Here is a 22140-nt window from a genome sequence, read left to right on the forward strand (position 1 = left end):
AAATCAAGATTATTATTAGCCGTTGACCTGTTACTGTGTTCTGTGATTTATTCAGATTATATTTCAATCAAACGCTAGTGAGATGTTGACCAGAAGAGCTTTTAATTTTGAGGTCGGGAAACAGTTAATAATTTCACACTTGTTTCAACGAGCAACTATAGACAGTATATTTATTCCTTTGAAACAGAAAATAATAGGTATTACAGGTATTAATCCATCTGCAACTTAAGCAAGACCTGCCAATGAAAAGATTCGCTGTAAGATCTGCACTGTAACAAAACAAAGATTTACCCATACCCGATACGGATTTACCCAAACCTGATACAGATTTATCCATACCCGAGACAGATTTACCCATATCCAATACAGATTTACCCAAACCCGATACAGATTTACCCATACTGTATCTTTACTGTTCACTGTTACTCTCAATCCTCCTTCTGCGCAATGAGGCATCTGCCACAGTCAGTGTGAAAAACGTAATATTTTCTGTATTACCAATGGGCTGTGCACGCCTTTCTACAGTACTATAAGCTCTGTTATCTAAATTGTATGAACTATTTGGAGGTTTCGTTGTGGGATATATCCCCATATAAAATGTACGAGCATCTACTAATGCATCAATCTTTATGCTATACTTTGCTGGTTTATTACACAAAAAGAAAAAATAAACATTGCCGAAAAGTTGAAAACCTGTGTGAGTTTAATACAGATGATAAGTAGTGTAGGGGGTAGGTCGTTTGAACTTAAAATACAGTCCGGGTGCTGTCAGAAGTCAAAACACTTTCGGGTTCCCATAGAAATGAGGCATCTTGAGTGAAGATTTACTGAAGAGTTACTCAAACTCCCTGCATATAATCCGTCGTTATTTAGTTGTGTAGTACTTAACAGCATTAAACAACGTGAAGGTAGTAGTGGAAAGAATGGCCTGTTTATCTGAATGAAACATTTAGATTTTAATATAGCAGAGTTACCCATAAAGTTAGTATTAAAAAATATATACATTTCATTGAGATCATGTGAGATAATCCCGTTGAGTTTCAATTTATCCATATAGAATTTTGATTAAGAAAATCGTAAATTTGATTTGATGATAATTTTCCAGGTTTCCCTCAACGGATTAACTAACCAAAGGAACTATTAATTCAGTTGGACCATTAATCTGTAAAACTAAGTATCAAGAACTGAATTATTGCCTTTAAGTATTAAAAAACGTTGTCTACTTATAAATTGATATTGTTTAGTGAGTGAAAGGGCACAATTTGAATAACCTCTAATAGTGTCTATTAAATATATATAATTTGTTTTTCAACATCCCATTGGTTTTCAATGAACACGAATCCGAATTCATGTTGCAATGTGGTGTTGCAGTGTTGGTGTGGTGATGTATATATATATATATATATATAGATATATACAAATATGATATTGTACATTCCATTGTACTCAACAATATTTTCATATGCTGACGACACAAACAATTGTTTGTTCTGCAAATAATTAAAATGCATTAAGACAAATAGTTAACCAAGACTTAAAATCTATTTCAATTTGGCTAATTGAAATTAAAATAATAATACATAGTAGTAAGTAAAAATTTATATCATGTTTTGACCAAAATAAAGAATGTAGAGAGCTACAAGATAAAAATAACTTTTCTGTCATCAACATTATGCCTTTATAAAATGTTTATGTGAGGGTATTGAGATAGTTGATAATGTAACGTACATAGGGTATATGATAGTTTGAAAGTTAAAATGGGACTTCCACGCAAAATATATAGTAGGAAAGCTTATAATCATAAATTATGCTTTATACCATACGAGGGAATATCTAAAGTCTGACCAGTTAAAGAAACTGTGTTTGCCTTGGTTTGGGGGAACCATAAGGTATGGTATTATACACTATGGTGGGCAGGTGAATATGTTACACAGATTTGCAGTGAGGAATGTGTACAATGATACAGTGGAACGTCTACAGTGCATGAGTTTCTTTTAATTCATATATATATATATATATATATATATTAATATATACATAATGATATATACATATATTATTATGTATATATCATTAAAAGAAAAAGAAGAATTGTTGAAAATCAATCTATCTACTGTCAATATCAATCAATCTATATATATATAGATATCTATATCTATATATATATATATATCAATCTATCACCTGTCAATCAATCTATATATATATATATATATACTATATATATATATTTATATAAATATATACATAATGATATATACATATATTATTATGTATATATCATTAAAAGAAAAAGAAGAATTGTTGAAAATTAACCTATCTACTGTCAGAGTTGAATTCACTGAGAGATGCCTATTCACTGTACGTTTTATTTAATTAACAGCCAGTTTTTTATATTTCTGTGGCAGTAGCCGATCCTTGCCAGTAACAAGTATCCAACGTTTGCTAGGCGGTATTTTAAGACAATTAAATGAACAATTAAACGTTTGACAGTATACGAGACCCTAATACCAGTTTTGTGGCTCTCTGGCATTTGTGGGGTTGTGTAAACATAGGTTCCATCAAAAATTGAAACGGTGTGTGGTATAATATGATATATTGTATAATCATCATGCAAATCATAAATACCTTACTTTTTAAAAACGTCTTCCTGGCAACTTTTGTTCAAAATCTAAAATTGCGCCCAAATTAGTTAGATATTTAATCTCACAAAATTAATAAAAATGTAATTTGGTAAAAAATTACATTCAGATTTGTTTAGAATCCCTATGTAAATGATACCCAATGCAAAAAAGTGGTATTTAAATTTTTGAAGTGGAGGTTACACCAACTTTGTGTGGCATAATACATAAATTAAATATTAGAAACCAAACCATTGCAATAATCTATAAGATTAATAAACTTACCGTTACAAGTAAATTCTTTTCTTTTTCACATATGATTCCAGAGTATAATTTAACAAATTTCTCATTACAGAAAACTAAGAACATACAATATTCAAGAACTGATACAATATTGTTATTTAGAGAACTAACAGGAATGAGCCTACATAGAAAAGCATTAGAGGTATTATAGTAAGGGTAGAGTTATCATGAGGTGTAAATTTTAAAAACTTTAAATATTATTGAATATTAGATACTTTATTCACATAAATAGTATTTAGGTATTTATTTATAATGTTTAGTATGAGAATAAATGTTGACGATGGAGCTTGTATTGGATACTGTTAACTTAATTACATTTAAAACACATAAATCAATACATAAAACTTTTATTTTCGTTGACCTATCGATAGCAAGGCTATCTTCGTCAGGCAGACCATGCGTCACAACTTTTTGATGTGTCTAACAAAGATAGCCTTGCTATCGAAAGGCCTCACAAAAATAAAAGTTTTAATTATTGGTTTGTGCGTTTTACATGTAATTATGATATTAAACGTTTACACTTCTGAATATACAGGGTGGCCATGTCCTAGTGTAAACATTTGCGGTGGGTGATAATGCAACATAAATGTTACACAAATACTGAAATTAAAAGTTTGTATTACTCACACAAATTGTAAGAATCTTTATTATCGGTTTTTATAAAAAATTTACATATTGAAAAAGATGTAAATTTCTGTACCGTTTATAAATAGTTAAGTAATCTGAGAGGCATAGTTTTGTTGGATTAGAGCAATTATCCTTAGAAAATAGGCTTCCAGGAGCAATGTGTAAAATTGAATAATTTGTTATCGAACACATTCGGGCTCTCAATAGTCACAGATCCTCGGCTCGTGATCAGCGAGGGGAGCGGCGTGAACTAGTTGTACATCGAGTAACTTATCTGTCTTACCAAGGAGTGACTTGCGCTGCTACTTTTCTGACAGGTGAGTAAACCTTACCGAGTAAGTAAACTACTGATTTCTATTGTTAATTTGAATATTGATTCTCACCTTTTGATTATTGTACGTGCCCGAATTATTTTATGTGAATTAGCTAAAATAAAGTTATAGTTTGCCCCTTTTATAATGTGCTCTAAATCGCGTAAGATAGTAGAGCCTTTTTAATTTGTTGTTCCTTTTTACAAATATACATTCTAGGCAGTAAATTAAAAATAAATCAAAACAAATTTATTGAGGTACCGAACAAGTTGTGGAGAGCAGTTTAATTAGAAGCCAAATTAATAAATGTTGTGTGAAATAATTTAAACCATAAATTATTAGAAGTCCTTTATTGCAAAAAATAAGGAAAATCCAAATATAAAGAAGAATACAGTGACAAAAATCGATTTAAATTTGCAGTGGAAGAAATATATAAAGGATCTACAACATCATTTCATTAAACCTCTTATTTAGAAGGGTTAAAACTTTGGTTTTATTTTTTTTTTAAATCATCGTTTCCAAATTAACTCAAATCCTGGTCGGCGAGTACCGAGTACAGAAGTATTTAAAAGGCTGCGTTTGATAGAACGTAGATCTTTGCACAAGGAGCGGAGTGAGTTGGGGGTAGTAACGTTGGATTTGAACGCAGAAGTACAAATATTGGACAGAGTTAGACAAGACCCGGAGATAAGTAGCAGGGATATTTCAGGTGATATCTTGAGCTAAAGTACAATTCTGAAAGTTTTACAGAAGAATAAATTCGAACCTTATCATTTTACAAAAGGGTACGGCCTGGAACCTAATGATTATGGTGTTAGGCGAGCAATTTGTAGCAATTTATTAAATTCTGACATTGAACAATAAAGAAGTTTTTTTTTAGAATCTTACGGACAGATGAATTTGTTTTTACAAGACAAGGGGTATTTAGCTTTCAAAACATGCACTTGCAGAATACTGAAAACCCAAAATCTGCAAGAGAGCAGTAATTTCAGAGAATATTTCGTATGAATGTTTGGGCAGGTGTCATTGGTGATCGTTTCTTGAGCCTCACATTTTTCAGGAAAGTTTAATTGGAGTTATGTATTTTGACTTTGTGTAACACAATTTGCCTCAAATGTTGGAAGTGTTCGACCCCATACACTGCCAAGGTATTATTTATTGACAAGATGGGGTTCTTCCCCACTTTGCTATAGACGTCAGAAAATGGCTAAATGTTATTTTCCTAAAACAAAAACCTAAAACTATATAAGTTGGATAGGAATAAAATAATCCTGTACCTTAGCCTGTAAGATCTCCTGACCTCAATTCCGTGGACTTTTTCCCATTACTTTTAAACCAGACATTAAGAATAAAAGAAAAGAAACAATGTATTACCGTAATAGTAAAATAAATATATTTTTGGACTAATGAAGATGGATTATTAAACTAGAAGGTTCTTAATACTAGAAGGTTGTACTTTTTCATTTTCAAAAACAAAAAGAGATAACTTTGTTGACAATAAATTAAACTATAGAAAAGTATCCATATGTATTTGTATTTGAGTATTTGGACTTTTTTACTAGGTTTCATGTAAATAAACCTCAAGGTAAGCTCATGACACCAACGTTATATAGAATAACACATACAAGTAATGAACCGTGTACAGTCAGGATATCACACAAGTTGTGAGCAGTGTACTGTCAGGATATCACACAAGTTGTGAGTAGTGTACAGTCAGGATGTATCACAAGTTGTGAGCAGTGTACAGTCAGGATATCACACAAGTTGTGAGCAGTGTACAGTCAGTATATCACACAAGTTGTGAGCAGTGTACAGTCAGGATATCACACAAGTTGTGAGCAGTGTACAGTCAGGATATCACACAAGTTGTGAGCAGTGTACAGTCAGGATATCACACAAGTTGTGAGCAGTGTACAGTCAGGATATCACACAAGTTGTGAGCAGTGTACAGTCAGGATATCACACAAGTTGTGAGCAGTGTACAGTCAGGATATCACACAAGTTGTGAGCAGTGTACAGTCAGGATATCACACAAGTTGTGAGCAGTGTACAGTCAGTATGTATCACAAGGGAGATAATGTAATCCAGAAACTTGTTTTGACTCTAAATGAGCTTAGAATACGTGACAGTAATTGAAAGTAAGTTTTGACGTTTTAGGGGAACTTAAATTAGTTTCACAGGTTAGTTATTATTATTAAAAGCAAGGGAAAAATAGCGCTAAACTTTATTACAAACTGTTTTTTTTTAATACCCAACATCAAATATTAAGGGCCGTATTAGTTTCTACTACAATATTTGGTTTAGGGCATAAACATGCTATATCATGTGCTAAAAACATGTAAAAGTACTATTTAATCTAAAATAAATTATGACTAGAAAATTTTTAAATTTTATGTCGAAAACTTGTTTGTAAATAAAGTATTGCTTTACGAACAATGTGTTTTAATACAAAATATCGTGATTATATAATAAAACTATTTAGTAATTTGTACAAACTGAAGCAAACGTGTTCAACTTCGAATAAATATGTTTTAAATTTTGTCGTAAATAAGTATTTGTAATAAGCACAATATTTAAGAAACAATTTATGATGTAACGCATTCACAGCATTATAATTTTACATCTAGAAGTTTGAATGCTTTGAGCCACTATAATATCGAGAATAAGAATGACAACATATTATATATTATAAAGTGTACACATTTATTTGTCATAGTAAACAGTATGAATATAATATAAAACAACTAACACTCTTTATGGAAATAAACTAATCATAATCATATATCGTGATTATATAATAAAACTATTTAGTAATTTGTACAAACTGAAACAAACGTGTTCAACTTCGAATAAATATGTTTTAAATTTTGTCGTAAATAAGTATTTGTAATAAGCACAATATTTAAGAAACAATTTATGATGTAACGCATTCACAGCATTATAATTTTACATCTAGAAGTTTGAATGCTTTGAGCCACTATAATATCGAGAATAAGAATGACAACATATCATATATTCTAAAGTGTACACATTTATTTGTCATAGTAAACAGTATGAATATAACATAAAACAACTAACACTCTTTATGGAAATAAACTACCATATTACTCTTAGGAAATTTACTCTGGTTACGTTGACAAACAGTGTAAACCGGTTATTACTTTATTCAACACTCAGGGGCTGAAAACATATTACTCTTAGGAAATTTACTCTGGTTACGTTGACAAACAGTGTAAACCGTTTATTACTTTATTCAACACTCAGGGGCTGAAAACATATTACTCTTAGGAAATTTACTCTGGTTACGTTGACAAACAGTGTAAACCGTTTATTACTTTATTCAACACTCAGGGGCTGAAAACATATTACTCTTAGGAAATTTACTCTGGTTACGTTGACAAACAGTGTAAACCGTTTATTACTTTATTCAACACTCAGGGGCTGAAAACATATTACTCTTAGGAAATTTACTCTGGTTACGTTGACAAACAGTGTAAAACCGTTTATTACTTTATTCAACACTCAGGGGCTGAAAACATATTACTCTTAGGAAATTTACTCTGGTTACGTTGACAAACAGTGTAAACCGGTTATTACTTTATTCAACACTCAGGGTCTGTACATATGTATGTTCTTTTGGTATGTCCGTTGCCATAATATATAGAAAGTGAATTAAAGCATTTATATGAGATGGAAGGTCAAATGTGTTTCTACACATTTAGTTTCTGAACGAAATCATCATCAGGTGAAACAACTTAATAGATAAAAGTGAGTTTTTGTTACTTCAAGTTTTAATAAAATATTCATTCAGTTAGAGAACTTCCCTTGAGGTGTTACAAAACAAACTTTATTCTCTGCTCAGTGCGATTCTGTTTAAATTCACACTCGGTTACTACGAAATAGTTGGTCATACCAAAGTGTATTAACAAATTTAAAAGCGCTGCAATTATTTTATATTTACTTATTTTTATTATAATGTATTTCAATATTTTATGTTAGTATTTCCCAAAATCATTAAAACATTGAGGATCGTATTTAAAACACGCACAAAACTTCCTTTAGTCTGCTTGATATTCTAGACAATAGTATCAGCGACGATACTGAATCAGTTAAGCTTGGGCTTAGTCGTTATTGCATTGAAATTATGTGTGATTTGCCTCTGGGCCATGAATTCATTAAATCCTTCAGTTCGTAAGAAAGAACAGCTGGAGACGTGTATCAAAATGAATGCGTGCGTATAACACTCGTTTCACACTTCTTACAAAAAATTTGTAAAATAATTCTTATGTGGAAAAAAGTGGATTTACTTGTAACGGTAAGTTTATTAATTTCATAGATTATTACAATGGTTGGCTTTATAATATTTAATATTTGGGTTGTTATGACAAACTATTGTTGGGGTAACCTCCACTTAAAAACTACACATTACACATTTTGGCACTGGCTCTCATATGTACATTTACTAAGTTAATTAGTTGAGTTACAACTTATAGGATTGTTTATTGGTATTGCATATTTATTCTAGATTAATTTAATTTATTAAAAACTGTGTTTGTGGTACTCAAAAAATCTGATTTTTTAGTCTGGGATCGGCCTCGCTGTTAGGTTGCATCTAACAATTTTATTATTGTTAAAATAAGAGTGTTATATCGGCTAGATTTCTAAGGCGCTAGCTTTTAGCTCAGATAGAGGCCTGAGTTCAAAGCAATAATTTACTTGGGGTGGTGATAGGATCAGAAATTTTGGAGGGGGTTGTTAGTTTCTTCCTAACCGCAGGACCGCTCACGTCGCTGCTCCCGTTAGATTTTATCTAGCCCCGGGCCTGATTGTGTGTGTTTTTTTCAGAGTACTTAACCTATATTTTGTTTTGTTTAAACTTAATACTTTTTGTGTTGTTTATTAACTAGAAGCTTCTGTCACATTTTACTGCCAATATATTACCCACGATTTATTTATGAGAGTATGGTAAACAATGAGGAAATATTGTCTGGTTAGAAGAAACTGAAGATTAAAATTGTAGTGTTTTCCAAGACGTGATATCATTACGATCTTAGAGAACATTACAGGTGATAACGGAACAGATGGATGAGAAGACGTAATTACAGAAGAAAATTTACATCCTGTCCCTGTGGCCTCATGTAACACAAATACTCAGTATATTTTAGGCAAAAATACTAAGAAAGGTTAATTGACAAGGCAAATATTTAAAGATTTTCTAAAAAAGCCAAGAAAACTACACCTTGGGTGCTCTTACGACAATCGAACCCGTTCGAGCCTTTCCTTGGAAAATACAAGCTCAAGGTATATATGTGTAATAAACCAGCAAAGTATGGCATAAAAATTGATACACTTCTCGTATATTTTATATGGGGATATATCTCGCCACGAAACCTCCAAATAGTTCATACAATTTTGATAACAGAGCTTATACTGTAGTACTGTAGAAAGGCGTGCACAGCCCATTGGTAATACAGAAAATATTAAGTTTTTCACAATGACTGTGGCAGATGCCTCATTGCGCTGAAGGAGGATTGAGAGTAACAGTGAACAGTAACGATACAGTATGTTTAAATCTGTATTGGGTTTGGGTAAATCCGTATCGGGTATGGGTAAATCTGTCTCGGGTTTGTGTAATGCGGTATCGGGTATGGGTAAATCTGTCTCGGGTTTGGGTAAATCCGTATCGGGTATGGGTAAATCTGTATCAGGTTTGGGTAAATCTCTATCAGGTTTAGGTAAATCTGTATCAGGTTTAGGTAAATCTGTATCGGGTTTGGGTAAATCTGAATCAGGTTTGGGTACATCTGTATCGGGTTTGGGTAAATCAGTATCGGGTATGTTTAAATGTGTATAGGGTTTGGGTAAATCCGTATCGAATTTGGGTAAATCTGTATCAGGTTTGGGTAAATCTGTATCAGGTTTGGGTAAATCTGAATCAGGTTTGGGTACATCTGTATCGGGTTTGGGTAAATCAGTATCGGGTATGTTTAAATGTGTATAGGGTTTGGGTAAATCCGTATCGAATTTGGGTAAATCTGTATCAGGTTTGGGTAAATCTGTATCAGGTTTGGGTAAATCTGAATCAGGTTTGGGTACATCTGTATCGGGTTTGGGTAAATCAGTATCGGGTATGTTTAAATGTGTATAGGGTTTGGGAAAATCCGTATCGGATATGGGTAAATCTGTATAGGTTTTAGGTAAATCCGTATCGGGTATGGGTAAATCTGTGTTTTGTTACAGTTCAGGTCATACAGCGAACCTTCTCATTGGCAGCTCTTCGTTAAGGTGCAGATGGTTCAATACTTGTAGTACCTTTAATTTCTGTTCAAAGGAATACATATACTGTTAATAGTTGCTCGTTGAAACAAGTGTAAGTTATTAACTGTGTCCCGATCTCAAAAGTAAAAGCTCTTCTGGTCAACATCTCACTAGCGTTTGATTGAAATATAATCTGAATAATTCACAGAACACAGTAACAGGTCAACGGCTAATAATAATCTTGATTTAGTAAAGAATTCACATAGCAAAACTCATCTTGTTTTCTTTACAGTTAAATAGCACTCTTCGATTATTTCTTTCAGCTTATCATTATATTATTAGCACTAAATGATGCAGTCGAAAAATCCATGTATTGTAAACAACTGAAATAATAAATATTGGAAAATAATGAACCGTTGTACTCCAGGTCAGCAGGGCGTTGATAAGGCGGCTATAATTTTATCTCTGGCCATGTCTAGTTAGTACTCAGTCAACATGGACGTTGTTCTCCGCTGTCTTGGGTTGGTACTCACGACACTTGTAGCGTTCACTGTCGGCTCTGCTACCACTGCAACAACCTCTACATCACAAGGTAGTGTGACTCTACTTGTATACTATAAGATAACCCTGTCTAAGTGTGTACTGTGGCATGGTGAACCGGAATAAACTATTCTTGACAATATATTAGACGTTGTTTTATAAGTTCCATTTTACGTTGAATATATTTGAAAACAACTCTAACTACCAAATGTTATAATATAAAACCACTCATTATTTTTCGTATTTAAATTACAAAAATGAAGTAGTAAACAATTTCTTATTATTTAATAATAAACAATATTTTTTATTATAATGCTCATTTTTTTCAATGTGTTATCTACATGTATGGCCAATTTGTAAAATTAAATGATATTATGTAACGTTTATACTTGAAATAATACTTGTGATAGCTGTTGGGGATGCCATCGAAAAAAAAAAATATTTATAAAACCTTTCAAATTATTTAATGTAATCAATTGTTTTAATTTATGTAATAACTGCCTTTATTGATTATCTATTTGTAGTTACTTTATTATTAAGTAAATTACTATATATGAAACGGTAATTAGTATTATTATTATAGTTTTATAAGCTGGTCGAATTAATGGTCGAATACGGAAGTGGTTACATTTTTGGCTGATTCAATCCTAATCGAATGTCTATCAATTAATATTAATCCAATTATTTGAACTATTATAGTCGGTTGTTAATAGAACAATAACTACTATATGATGTGTGATATTGTTTAGTTTAAAAATTGACTTTTGTATTCTTTCACACAAGCGAGCAGTTTTCACATACACAGAGTAATAAATATAACAATTGTGTAACTTTGGTTATACAACTATATAAGTACATTTGGAGGATCTTGTACAAGGATTGGTATTTATCTCAAATTTGAGGTTTCAGCTTCGGTTAAACATGGAGGACAGATACAGATAAACAGGAATTTTCATTAGCAATAATAATATGTAAAATGTAGAAAATACAGTTTGATAGATGCTAAACGTTAAGTGTTTTCATTTTCAACGTTTGAATCGCTAATTGTAAAGTAAGTTAATTAGAATTAACGTTATTCTGTTAAAGAAGGGCGAAGCAATATTTTAAACACATTTTCTTTACAGAGACACAATGTTGCAAGATTAACTCCGACTGCCCCCAGACGAGGAGGTGTTTGGACGAAAAATGTTCAGATCCTTGTCCGGGGAAATGTGGAAAAAATACGATATGTGAAGTGGTACATCATCAGCCGTTCTGTCTCTGCAAGGATGGCTACACGGGGTGTCCTTACACAGGGTGTCATCCTTCTGGTAACATTATATCTGTTACTCAGCAATATAGTGTACAAACGCTGAAGTACGAACAAACATGTCTGTACATTCCCCGTATATGAGGAGGCTGTTTGAAACGTTTGTACACTATATTGCTGAGTAACAGATATAATGTTACCAGAAGGATGACACCCTGTGTAAGGACACCCCGTGTAGCCATCCTTGCAGAGACAGAACGGCTGATGATGTACCACTTCACATATCGTATTTTTTCCACATTTCCCCGGACAAGGATCTGAACATTTTTCGTCCAAACACCTCCTCGTCTGGGGGCAGTCGGAGTTAATCTTGCAACATTGTGTCTCTGTAAAGAAAATGTGTTTAAAATATTGCTTCGCCCTTCTTTAACAGAATAACGTTAATTCTAATTAACTTACTTTACAATTAGCGATTCAAACGTTGAAAATGAAAACACTTAACGTTTAGCATCTATCAAACTTTATTTTCTACATTTTACATATTATTATTGCTAATGAAAATTCCTTTTTATCTGTATCTGTCCTCCATGTTTAACCGAAGCTGAAACCTCAAATTTGAGATAAATACCATTTCTTATACAAGATCCTCCAAATGTACTTATATAGTTGTATAACCAAAGTTACACAATTGTTATATTTATTACTTTGTGTATGTGAAAACTGCTCGCTTGTGTGAAAGAATACAAAAGTCAATTTTTAAACTAAACAATATCACACATCATATAGTAGTTATTGTTCTATTAACAACCGACTATAATAGTTCAAATAATTGGATTAATATTAGTTGATAGACATTCGATTAGGATTGAATCAGCCAAAAATAAAACCACTTCCGTATTCGACCATTAATTCGACCAGCTTATAAAACTATAATAATACTAATTACCGTTTCATATATAGTAATCTACTTAATAATAAAGTAACTACAAATAGATAATCAATAAAGGCAGTTATTACAAGATTTAAAACAATTTATTACATTAAATTAATAAATATTAATCATTAAATAATAAGAAATTGTTTACTACTTCATATTTTTAAATTAAATACGAAAAATAATGAGTGGTTTTATATTATAACATTTGGTTGTTGCAGTTGTTTTCAAATTTTTACAGTGTAAAATGGAAGTTATCATACAACGTCTACTATATTGTCAAGAATAGTTTATTCCGGTTCACCATGCCACAGTACACACTTAGACAGGGTCATCTTATATTATACAAGTAGAGTCACACTACCTTGTGATGTAGAGAGTGTTGCAGTGGTAGCAGAGCCGGCAGTGAACGCTACAAGTGTCGTAAGTACCAACCCAAGACAGCGGAGGGCAACATCCATGTTGGCTGAGTACTAACTAGACATGGCCAGAGATAATATTATAGGCGCCTTATCAACGCCCTGCTGACCTGGGGTACAACGGTTCATTACTTTCCAATAGTTATTATTTAAGGTGCTTACGTTGTTTAAGTTTTTTAAGTGTTATTTGCACGTGTTCATTACGCTTATTTCCCTTTCGCACTATATCACTGTGTTCCACTGTTGCAGTTGTTTTCCTCGTCGCCACTGTAAGCGACGTTCCACAATCCCATCCTCGTCGCCACTGTAAGATATGCGGGTCGTCACTGTACACTATATGGGTCGGGATAAATAATAAGAAGTCACATTTTAGAGTACCATTGCTCTAAGACCGCTCATAAAGGAACGGACGGGACACGTAGGTTTACATCACGGTGTCTGGTGGTGGACTGCTGGCTAGCCAGCTTGGACCGTTGGTTGTAGGGTAATTGCGTGATGTGACGTCACAGGAGATTAAAGTGAAACAGAAATTAAAGGTACTACAAAGTATTGAGCCATCTGCACCTTAAGGCAGAGCTGCCAATGAGAAGGTTCGCTGTATGACCTGCACTATAACAAAACACAGATTTACCCATACCCAATACGGATTTACCCAAAACCCTATACAGATTTACCCATACCCGATACGGATTTACCCAAACCCGATAAGATTTACCCAAACCCGATACAGATTTACCTATATCCGATACGGAATTAACCCAAACCCGATACGATTTACCCAAACCCGATACGATTTACCCAAACCCGATACAGATTTACCCATATCCGATACGGATTTACCCAAACCCGATACGATTTACCCAAACCCGATACAGATTTACCCATATCCGATACGGATTTACCCAAACCCGATACGATTTACCCAAACCCGATACAGATTTACCCATATCCGATACGGATTTACCCAAACCCGATACGATTTACCCAAACCCGATACAGATTTACCCATATCCGATACGTATTTACCCAAACCCGATACGATTTACCCAAACCCGATACAGATTTACCCATATCCGATACGATTTACCCAAACCCGATACGATTTACCCAAACCCGATACAGATTTACCCATATCCGATACGGATTTACCCAAACCCGATACGATTTACCCAAACCCGATACAGATTTACCCATATCCGATACGATTTACCCAAACCCGATACGATTTACCCAAACCCGATACAGATTTACCCATATCCGATACGGATTTACCCAAACCCGATACGATTTACCCAAAGCCGATACAGATTTATCCTTATGCGATACGGATTTACTTAAACCCGATACGATTTACCCAAACCCGATACAGATTTACCCAAACCCGATACGATTTACCCAAACCCGATACAGATTTACCCAAACCCGATACGATTTACCCAAACCTGATACAGATTTACTCATACTGTATCTTTACTGTTCACTGTTGCCATAAATCTTCCTTCAGTGCAATGAGGTATCTGCCACAGTCAGTGTGTAAAACTTAATATTTTCTGTATTACCAATGGGCTGTGCACGCCTTTCTACAGTACTATAAGCTCTATTATCTAAATTGTATGAACTATTTGGAGGTTTCGTTTTGGGATATATCCCCATATAAAATATACGAGTATCCACTAATTCATAAATATTTTTGCCATACTTTGCTGGTTTATTACACATATATACCCTGAGCTTGTATTTTCCTCGGGAAGGCTCGAACATTTTTTCGATTGTTGTAAAAGCACCCAAGGTGTAGTTTTCTTGGTTTTTTTAGAAAATCTTTAAATATTTGCCTTGTCAATTAACCTTCCAGATCCCTTAGTATTTTTACCTAAAATATACTGAGCATTTGTGTTTGTTACACGAGGCCACAGGGACAGGATGTAAACGTTCTTCTGTAATTACGTCTTCTCATCCATCTGTTCCGTTATCAGTGAAATGTTCACTAGGATCGTTGTGATATCACGTCTTGGAAAACACTACAATTTTAATCTTCAGTTTCTTCTAACCAGACAATACGTCCTCATTGCTTTCCATATTCTAATAAATAAATCGTGAGTAATAAATTGACAGTAAAATGTGACAGAAACTTCTAGTTAATAAACAACACAAAAAGTATTAAGTTTAAAATAAAACAAAATATAGGTTAAGCAATCTCAAAAAATCACAAATTGTCAGACCCGGGGATAGATAAAATATAACAGGAGCAGCCCCGTGAGCGGTCCTGCGTTAGGAAGAAACTAACAAACCCTCCAAAATGTCTTCAACCACCCCAAGTAAATTATTGCTTTGCACTCAGGCCTTGACCTGGGCTAAAAGCTAGCGCCCTAAAAATCTAGCTGTTAATATAACACTTTTATTTTAACAATAATAAAATTGTTAGATTCAACCTAACAGCGAGACCGAACCCGGGCTAAAAAATCAGATTTTTTGAGTACCACAAACACAGTTTTAAATAAATTAAATTAATCTAGAATAAATATGCAATACCAATAAAAAATCCTATAAGTTGTAACTCAACTAATTAACTTAGTAAATGTACATATGAGAGCCAGTGCCAAAATGTGGAATGTACAGTTTTTAAGCGGAGGTTACCCCAACAATAGTTTGTCATAACAACCCAAATATTAAATATTATAAAGCCAACCATTGTAATAATCTATGAAATTAATAAACTTACCGTTACAAGTAAATCCACTTTTTTCCACATAAGAATTATTTTACAAATTTTTTGTAAGAAGTGTGAAACGAGTGTTATACGCACGCATTCATTTTGATACACGTCTCCAGCTGTTCTTTCTTACGAACTGAAGGATTTAATGAATTCATGGCCCAGAGGCAAATCACACATAATTTCAATGCAATAACGACTAAGCCCAAGCTTAACTGATTCAGTATCGTCGCTGATACTATTGTCTAGAATATCAAGCAGACTAAAGGAAGTTTTGTGCGTGTTTTTAAATACGATCCTCAATGTTTTAATGATTTTGGGAAATACTAACATAAAATATTGAAATACATTATAATAAAAATAAGTAAATATAAAATAATTGCAGCGCTTTTAAATTTGTTAATACACTTTGGTATGACCAACTATTTCGTAGTAACCGAGTGTGAATTTAAACAGAATCGCACTGAGCAGAGAATAAAGTTTGTTTTGTAACACCTCAAGGGAAGTTCTCTAACTGAATGAATATTTTATTAAAACTTGAAGTAACAAAAACTCACTTTTATCTATTAAGTTGTTTCACCTGATGATGATTTCGTTCGGAAACTAAATGTGTAGAAACACATTTGACCTTCCATCTCATATAAATGCTTTAATTCACTTTCTATATATTATGACAACGGACATACCAAAAGAACATACATATGTACAGACCCTGAGTGTTGAATAAAGTAATAACCGGTTTACACTGTTTGTCAACGTAACCAGAGTAAATTTCCTAAGAGTAATATGTTTTCAGCCCCTGAGTGTTGAATAAAGTAATAAACGGTTTACACTGTTTGTTAACGTAACCAGAGTAAATTTCCTAAGAGTAATATGTTTTCAGCCCCTGAGTGTTGAATAAAGTAATAACCGATTTACACTGTTTGTCAACGTAACCAGAGTAAATTTCCTAAGAGTAATATCTTTTCAGCCCCTGAGTGTTGAATAAAGTAATAAACGGTTTACACTGTTTGTTAACGTAACCAGAGTAAATTTCCTAAGAGTAATATCTTTTCAGCCCCTGAGTGTTGAATAAAGTAATAACCGGTTTACACTGTTTGTCAACGTAACCAGAGTAAATTTCCTAAGAGTAATATCTTTTCAGCCCCTGAGTGTTGAATAAAGTAATAAACGGTTTACACTGTTTGTTAACGTAACCAGAGTAAATTTCCTAAGTGTAATATGTTTTCAGCCCCTGAGTGTTGAATAAAGTAATAAACGGTTTACACTGTTTGTCAAATTAACCAGAGTAAATTTCCTAAGTGTAATATTTTTTCAGCCCCTGAGTGTTGAATAAAGTAATAACCGGTTTACACTGTTTGTCAACGTAACCAGAGTAAATTTCCTAAGTGTAATAAATTTTCAGCCCCTGAGTGTTGAATAAAGTAATAAAAGGTTTACACTGTTCGTCAACGTAACCAGAGTAAATTTCCTAAGAGTAATATGTTTTCAGCCCCTGAGTGTTGAATAAAGTAATAAACGGTTTACACTGTTTGTCAACGTAACCAGTGTAAATTTCCTAAGTGTAATAAATTTTCAGCCCCTGAGTGTTGAATAAAGTAATAACCGGTTTACACTGTTTGTCAACGTAACCAGAGTAAATTTCCTAAGTGTAATAAATTTTTCAGCCCCTGAGTGTTGAATAAAGTAATAAACGGTTTACACTGTTCGTCAACGTAACCAGAGTAAATTTCCTAAGAGTAATATGTTTTCAGCCCCTGAGTGTTGAATAAAGTAATAAACGGTTTACACTGTTTGTCAAATTAACCAGAGTAAATTTCCTAAGTGTAATATGTTTTCAGCCCCTGAGTGTTGAATAAAGTAATAACCGGTTTACACTGTTTGTCAACGTAACCAGAGTAAATTTCCTAAGTGTAATAAATTTTCAGCCCCTGAGTGTTGAATAAAGTAATAAAAGGTTTACACTGTTCGTCAACGTAACCAGAGTAAATTTCCTAAGAGTAATATGTTCTCAGCCCCTGAGTGTTGAATAAAGTAATAAACGGTTTACACTGTTTGTCAACGTAACCAGTGTAAATTTCCTAAGTGTAATAAATTTTCAGCCCCTGAGTGTTGAATAAAGTAATAACCGGTTTACACTGTTTGTCAACGTAACCAGAGTAAATTTCCTAAGTGTAATAAATTTTCAGCCCCTGAGTGTTGAATAAAGTAATAAACGGTTTACACTGTTCGTCAACGTAACCAGAGTAAATTTCCTAAGAGTAATATGTTTTCAGCCCCTGAGTGTTGAATAAAGTAATAAACGGTTTACACTGTTTGTAACGTAACCAGACTAAATTTCCTAAGGGTAATATGTTTTCAGCCCCTTAGTGTTGAATAAAGTAATAAACTGTTTACACTGTTTGTCAACGTAACCAGAGTAAATTTCCTAAGAGTAATATGTTTTCAGCCCCTGAGTGTTGAATAAAGTAATAAACGGTTTACACTGTTTGTTAACGTAACCAGAGTAAATTTCCTAAGAGTAATATGGTAGTTTATTTCCATAAAGAGTGTTAGTTGTTTTATGTTATATTCATACTGTTTACTATGACAAATAAATGTGTAAACTTTAGAATATATAATATGTTGTCATTCTTATTCTCGATATTATGGTGGCTCAAAGCATTCAAACTTCTAGATGTAAAATTATAATGCTGTGAATGGGTTACATCATAAATTGTTTCTTAAATATTGTGCTTATTACAAATACTTATTTACGACAAAATTTAAAACATATTTATTCGAAGTTGAACACGTTTTTTTCAGTTTGTACAAATTACCAAATAGTTTTATTATATAATCACGATATTTTGTATTAAAACACATTGTTCGTAAAGCAATACTTTATTTACAAACAAGTTTTCGACATAAAATTTAAAATTTATCTAGTCATAATTTATTTTAGATTAAATAGTACTTTTACATGTTTTTAGCACAAGACATAGAACGTTTATGCCGTAAACCACATATTGTAGTAGAAAATAATACGGCCCTTAATATTTGATGTTGGGTATAACGTCAATCTAGCAAATAATATATAATTTTCACGCGCTAAAACACATATTATAGGGATAGTAACATGACTTATTGTGGGTGTATAACAGTGCATCAGTATAGCAATATAACTGATATTGGATGTTTATGGCCTAAATCACATATTGTATTAGATACTAATATAGCCATACATTATTGATTGCAGGTGTATAATAATACGTCAATCTCAATGGAGCTCTAATTAGGGGCCACTAATTAACTCAGGGCGCAATGATAATTAGTCCCTGTGCCTAATAAGGCCAAATGGCTGTCATTATAGATATGAATATACAATGATTCAAAACAATGATACAATTTAATGTAGTATTTTTATATAAAATAAAATAAATATACTTTTCTCAGTAAATTATTAATTTTTCAGATGCTATGAGCCTTCATACTACACTTTTCTATGGATTTATAGTTTAAAAATCTGTTATTGCGTTAATGTTTCGCAAACAATTAACTTTTAATTAATACTGACACATAAACCTGAAATTACTTGTGTATTTCATGGATTTTGCTCTATGAAGGAGGCAGTTCTACCTGCATTCCAACTTAATTCTAAAAATGCTTACTGAATTGAGATGTTACTTCTTATATTTGGGGTTTAGATACTACTATGACATAAATTAAAGAACGAAAATTATATGATCGTATTGAATTTCGAGTTTGGCTCCAGTTCGCCACCTTTTTACTCCAGCGTCTGGTGTCTGACAGAGTCTAAGGCTTGACTTCTGGAATCTGGAGTTAACTGGAGCTACTAACTACTAATCTGTTTCGATACTTCCTGATTCTCAAAAGTTAATACATGGGTATTGTATCATATCTATAATGACAGTATACAAATTTTAGATATAATAAGTACCTTAATACTCATGGCAATTATGTAGAAAAGTATATACAAGTGTAAGCTTTCATGTCAAAATAAAATTGTTACAAAAAGTTTACTAGTGTTTTTTATATATAACAATAGTACTTACTTAAAAAACATGCCTTGTACAAAGTCAAAGTCAGTTATGAGAGACTCAAAATATTATGTTGTTTAGATGCAAAATGGAGGTAATTTGGATTGCGAAACATTAGGAATTTGATCTATTTTTGTTAGAAATCAGACAAAATATGACTTGTTGAGACCAGTTTGGAATCCATCAAGAACTAAAATATCTAGAATGCCATTTTTTAGGAAAGTTTGAGTTGTTTAGATTGATGATCAATTTAACAGGGCAGAAAGGTCTGGAGGTCTTGGGAGTGGTGGTGGTGGTGAAATTAGGAAGGAAAACAAAAATAAGACACAAGGGAGGTTGGTAGAATGAGCATGGATATTAACTTAGGTTGGATATTAAATGGATATTAAATTACGTTAAATGTGCAGCGCATTAAATATAAAAACAAATAAAGAAATATATATATTTTTTTTTCTCTTAAGACAAGAAGCTTATAAATTGCACTTAGTCCTGTAAGAAAATTTGCGCTGCTTCCGGAGTGACAGGATATTCAGTATGGGTAAGGTTAAGGAGGACGGGCCGCCTCCTATCGAGATCCAGGAGGAAGAATTAGGGCACTAATCTCAGTCATGTCTCCCCGGAAGAAAGGGAGGCCAGCTCTGAACCAGCCTTTCCAGTCAAAGTAGGCAGGGGGTAGCACACCCTTATTGAGGTTAGCAAGAACTTCTTAGGTTAGGGAAAACCTCACTAACTCCAAAAGTCATCTCCCGTAGTAGACTAGACCTATCGAATTGCTCATGAACCCCAGAATCTCGACATTTGCGGTTAGTGATGTGCCGCTCCTGGACATACATAAGGTTGCCCAGACTAAAGTGACACATCGGCTTTTGCTGTGCCCAGTGGAGGGTTCAACTAGAAGGTATAAACCAGCCTGAAGTGATCCCTGCTGGGTAGCATTAAATATTACCATGTCCAGACTTGACTCTGGAACGTGGAGTTAAGTTCGTCTGTAGAGAACAAAAAAGTGTCTAATTCGTTGTAGTACTCAAATGTGCACATCATGAGACAATGAGAATACCTCTTTACGTAGATTACTATATTTTGCAGTCTAGGTGTCTCTTATGTCGAAACCTCACAAGAAAATGTTATTTTAAGTTTTTCGCCACCCACTTTTTTGGATCTCTTCAAATTCCAGGAGTCATGTCTGTGACAGTTTCAGATTCCAGACGCTGCACTAAGAGGAAGGTGAACTGGAGCTAAACACAACATTCACATATATGGTAATATTCTTACTAGGAACATACCTAATAAAAGCTATGATTATTTTAATTGATAAGAGCCTAACATGTTCTGTGTGCGCGTACGGTATGTAACTACTGATAGTAATGTAGAGAGTTAAAACTCGGTATGAATGTTCCTCAAGAAAGGACACTTAAAAAAATAAAACTAGAATCACGTAATTTGTACGTTACTCTGCTAACTGAATCGAAAAAATCCCAGAAAATCACGTTTTTGAAAGCAAATTTAGTAACAATTACATGACATTTAATCAGGTGACGTAGTAACACGTGCTTTTTGGATTGTTTTAGTAAATCTTTCATTACTTGTCTGCATTTCGATACTCTATTGTATCAGTGTACGTAATATATGTGGGCTAAAAACTAGCATATAAGTTTCCTGTAAGCGTTTTGGCTTACCAATCGCTGTAAAAACTTACAAAGTATAATGCTTTGTAGTCAAAATAATGAATAATTTTTATTGTTTATTTACTAGCCAATTTTACCTTTTTGGAAACTAGTTTCAAGAATATGTGTTATTCCTGTGCAACTTCACTCCAAGAAGATCTCGTCAAAGACCGAGGAGCGTAGAATAGACCCACCCTCCATTACAATAATGAAAGCTACTCTAGAGGTCTTTGTCAGGGTAATCAAAGTGGCCAGGACGTGACGTCAGACAAAGACGTACAAAGGTGTGTTTGCTTATTGTACTCGTATGTCGGCTACACGATTGTTCTGTTTTGCTTGGATAAGGAAATGGTTTCTTTGAGTATTCAGAATGAAGCAACTACTAAAACTTCAAACTTACAATAATTACTGATAGTCAAAAGCTGTACATTTGAGTGTTAATATTATATGTACTTTTCAAAATA

General features: G+C 33.2%; 1 protein-coding gene and 1 long non-coding RNA gene across 2 annotated transcripts; both read left to right on the top strand.

Moving 5' to 3' along the window:
* Nucleotides 1-2327: 2327 nt before the first annotated feature.
* Nucleotides 2328-22140, top strand: LOC124367276. Its single transcript, XR_006922883.1, has 2 exons — nucleotides 2328-3868; nucleotides 21205-22140. It is a non-coding gene; the product is annotated as an uncharacterized LOC124367276 (long non-coding RNA).
* On the top strand, nucleotides 10541-12978 carry LOC124367275. Its single transcript, XM_046823984.1, has 2 exons — nucleotides 10541-10712; nucleotides 11785-12978. Exons 1-2 carry the CDS (start codon nucleotides 10616-10618, stop codon nucleotides 12051-12053), a joined length of 366 nt encoding a protein of 121 aa, XP_046679940.1. The 5' UTR covers nucleotides 10541-10615; the 3' UTR covers nucleotides 12054-12978.

The sequence above is a fragment of the Homalodisca vitripennis genome, chromosome 8 (genome assembly GCF_021130785.1).
Source record: "Homalodisca vitripennis isolate AUS2020 chromosome 8, UT_GWSS_2.1, whole genome shotgun sequence".
NCBI classification, from domain to species: domain Eukaryota; kingdom Metazoa; phylum Arthropoda; class Insecta; order Hemiptera; family Cicadellidae; genus Homalodisca; species Homalodisca vitripennis.